Raw genomic sequence first — 4,183 nt, forward strand, 5'->3', positions numbered from 1 at the left:
TTTACAAATGCAATAAAAATATCGGTATCGGTACTCGGTATCGGCAAGTACCAAAAATAAAAGTATCGGTATCGGGCGAGTACTGGAAAAAGTGGTATCGGTGCATCCCTACTAGTAATGAAATTAAATCATTGTTTTGTTAATTAAAAATAAATTAATACATTTTAATAATTTAATAATTAAACAACAACTCACATTAATTTAATATATACGTTAAAAAATAAAAATAAAAAAACAAGCAGCTTTGCCATAATTACAGCATGAAGTTGGCTGATGAATGGACTGAGTGACAAAGTTGAACTGAATTTAATCAAAATTGAACTGAATTGATCTGTATAATGACACTATTGTCGTCTGTAGAGTTGCTTTGTATTTAAAATGTGTTTCATAACTGATGATTTTTGCAACATTAACAGTTATTTTCCTGTTCATTACTGTGAAGCAATGAAACAATCTGTATTATATAAAAGAACTATAGAAAAAAATGCAACAAGTGTTTGCATTAATCTAACAATAAAGAATGAGCAGATGTGTCCAAAAAATAAAATAACTGCTAGTGTGTAGTGTGTGTATGTAGACAAAGAGAAAAGATGATGCAGCAGCAGCAGTCAGTGTTGAAAAAAAATCTTTCCATCACTTCTTCACTTACAAAAAGAAATACAAAACATTAATACAAAACAAAAATAATTACTGTGCTTGTGTGTGTGTGTGTGTGTGTGTGAGTGTGAGTGTGTGTGTGGGTGTGTGTGTGTGTGTTTGTGTGTGTGTGTACTTTTGGGTTAAAAATTTAATTGAAAATTTGAACCCAACAGCTCGTGGTTAGTCCATATTTGACCCAAAGTTGGGTTTTTTAGAGTGTATAAATATTCTAAGTAGCTTATCAATTAATTTGAGCCCAGAGTGAACTAAACTGTATAAGAATAAGGCAGGAGGCTGCTGAAGCTGCTTCATGTCACAAACTAAACAAACCCGCTAAGGTTTGAGCTGAAGATCACTGATGTGCACTGTGATGGGGTTTGTTCACCTGGTGGCACGAGCTGAGTGGCCGTGAGATATTTCTTATCCGACAGCAGACAGGCGTAGAACTTGATCATGATGCTGATGTCTTCACGCAGGCGTTTCTCCGGCTGCGTGGGGAACCGTGGAGCCACACTGAATGCACACAAACACAAGTTACATTCATTCTGCATAAGAAACCAAATCTGCCTCCTGTTTTGTGTTGATGTTCACACCTGAAGTAATCAAAGGCAGTCGAGTAGATCTTCTCTCTCAAGACGTTACGGATGGTGGAGTTAGTGACCACATCAGCGTGAAGAAGAGTGAGACTGAGGGTCAGCAGCCTAACACACACACACACACAGACACACGATATGTACCAAATATGAAATACTAAACTTTTTTAATGACATGTTGTTTGTACTGACAGTTTTATATTATTTCACTATATGACAGGATCGTAAATAAACAAGAGCTTGCAGTAAAAATGCCACCAAAATTAACAAAAATGCAAGTGAGATGTGAAAATGAACAGAAAGTGTCGATTGCAGCATTACATTTAGATCTGGCTCATGTTGCATCAACCAATTACACACACGTTTCTGTTTCTGCTTTGTTTTTCATGCGAAGACAACCAATGTAAAGTCTTGATTTTTGAATGCATAAAAAGCAATAAACTAATTGAAAAACAGTTCTTAACAAAAATACAGAAAAAAACAGTAATATTGTGAAATATTATTACAATTTAAAATAACAGTTTTCTATTCTAATATACTTTAAACTGTAATTTATTTCTGTGATGCGCAGCTGTATTTTCAGCATCATTACTCCAGTCTTCAGTGTCACATGATCTTCAGAAATCATTCTAATATGCTGATTTGCTGCTCAAGAAACATTTCTGATTATTATCAATGTTGAACACAGTTCAATGTTGTTTTGTTTTTGATTTTTGGAACCTATGATACTTTTTCAGGATTTTTTGATGAATAAAAAGTAAATAAAATAAAAAAAAGAACAGCATTTACTTAGAATAAACCGCTTTACAGAAACTCGCTGATCTGATCACAGACACAGAACAACAACACCCGGACTCTGTTTTAATCATGGGGTCAGTAAATTTTCTTTCTTTCTTTTTTTGAAAGAAATTAATACTTTTATTCAGCATGGATGTGTAAAATTGATAAAAAGTGACAGTAAAGACTTATATTGTTACAAAAGATTTCTATTTTAAATAAATGCTGTTCTTTTTAACTTTTTATTCATCAAATAATCCTGAAAAAAAGTATCACAGGCTCTAAAAAAATATTGAGCAGCAAAAACTGTTTCCAACACTGATAATAAATCAGCATATTAGAATGATTTCTGAAGATCATGTGACACTGAAGACTGGAGTAATGATGCTGAAAATAAGTAATAAAAATCTTACTGATCCCAAACTTTTGAACGGTAGTGTGTGTGTGTATATATATATATAAAATGTTTCTGCTTTCTCTGAAATAGATCTTTTTAGCAACATCAGTCCTAATCATAACTTACAAAAATTCATTAATTTTCAGGTTTTTAAACACTTTAAATGCCAGTTTGATTACTTAATGCCACACATATACTAAATGCTTAGAAGAATGCATAAAGAATGCTTAAATGGCGCTGGGATTATTGCATTTGAATGAGTTTTAATGGGGATATTTTTGTCCTTAAGATCCTAAGTGTACCTATTTTTTGTACCAAGCGTAAAACAGGTTTAGGAAAGAAAATGAGGATAAAATATTACAATTCCAATAAAAATACACATTTTTAACAACTAACACAGCTAAAATGGTTAATTAACATTTGTAACATTAATATATACTTTATGTAGGATATTCATATTATGCAACTGTTGTATAAATGCATGTTTGCCACCTTTGAGCAGCATTAAACCGTCTAAACATGCCATGTCAGATGCAGCATCTGTTCCACCTTTGCAGTGTAAAGATGACTTTTGTTGATGTTGATCAGATTTTATTGGTAACAGTCTATAGTATTCTGAATGATTGCGGTAATTGGTTAAATTTATATAAAAATACAACACAGATACATTTAATAAGTCAATAACACCCTTACAAAATAAATAAATCCAGGCGGCAAAAATTGCACTCTTTTAATGGGAGATTTCTGAAGCTGCTAAATACTGCATGTATACAAAAACACAATTCACAAATAATGGTTCACTGTGCAAATGGTGTAAATGGTGCTGCATGTGTTTAAAGCATCACCTGAATCGGGGTCCTATAGCAGCTACGTGGCGGTTCAGGCAGCTCTTGGGCCCGCCGACGCTGAGAGACAGCGCCCTCTGCAGGACGCCGGTGAAGATCTCTACCTGATCCGCACTGCAGTACTTAGCGATTTCAAATCTCTGCACTAGAAACTAAACACACACACACACAGTATGACAGGACAATACGAGGAATGTGATCATTCTGAGACAGAGAGTTTCAGAAAAATCCTCCAGCTCCTGCATGTTCTTTGGTTTCCAGCATATTCTGCATCTTCCTAACAGTGACTGTATGATTTTGAGATCCATATTTTCAAACTGAGAACAGTCGAGGGACTCATACAAACTATTACAACGGTTGAAAACATTCACTGATGAAGAAGAAACAAACATGATGCATAACGAGCCAGGGGGTGAAAACTTTCAAACAGGATGACTGGTGTAAACTCTTCATATTTTGTTTAAAGATCTTATTGCTTTTCCATTTAGTATGGCCCTTCAGAAGCTACATAAGATACTTACGTGTTTCCCAGAAGACAAAACAGAAACAATTTACACCAATCATACTGTTCAAAAGTTTACACCCCCTGGCTCTTAAAGGAATAGTTCAGCCAAAAATAAAATTTTCCTGAAAATGTGCTCACCTTCAGGCCATCCAAGATGTAGATGAGTTTGTGAACAGATCTGGAGAAATTTAGCATTACATCACTTTTTTTCAACTTTAAACCATTGCTAATGGCTAAAACACAATTCCACTATCCATAATAACGCTTCCTCCAGTGAAAAAGTGGTCTGGTCTGAATCAGGAGAGAAATCTGCACAGATCAAGCACTGTTTACAAGCCAAAACAAATATGTGAGTGAATTTTGATGTGAGAGACAACAGGAGATGGACTTTTTCACTGGAGGAAGCATTATTATGGATTATGGACTC

General features: G+C 34.5%; 1 protein-coding gene across 1 annotated transcript in view; it reads right to left on the reverse strand.

Moving 5' to 3' along the window:
* LOC107722847 (phosphatidylinositol 4-kinase alpha-like) overlaps nucleotides 1-4,183 on the reverse strand; it is a 58,258-nt gene that overhangs the window by 17,044 nt on the left and 37,031 nt on the right. The window contains exons 33-35 of the mRNA XM_016531342.1: nucleotides 3,252-3,403; nucleotides 1,233-1,340; nucleotides 1,025-1,152 (exon numbers count right to left, since the gene is read on the reverse strand). Of these exons, the coding sequence (XP_016386828.1) occupies nucleotides 1,025-1,152; nucleotides 1,233-1,340; nucleotides 3,252-3,403 (388 nt within the window). The remainder of the gene's footprint in view (nucleotides 1-1,024; nucleotides 1,153-1,232; nucleotides 1,341-3,251; nucleotides 3,404-4,183) is intronic.

The sequence above is a fragment of the Sinocyclocheilus rhinocerous genome, unplaced genomic scaffold, assembly GCF_001515625.1.
Source record: "Sinocyclocheilus rhinocerous isolate Xijiao unplaced genomic scaffold, SAMN03320098_v1.1 scaffold1596, whole genome shotgun sequence".
Taxonomy (NCBI): domain Eukaryota; kingdom Metazoa; phylum Chordata; class Actinopteri; order Cypriniformes; family Cyprinidae; genus Sinocyclocheilus; species Sinocyclocheilus rhinocerous.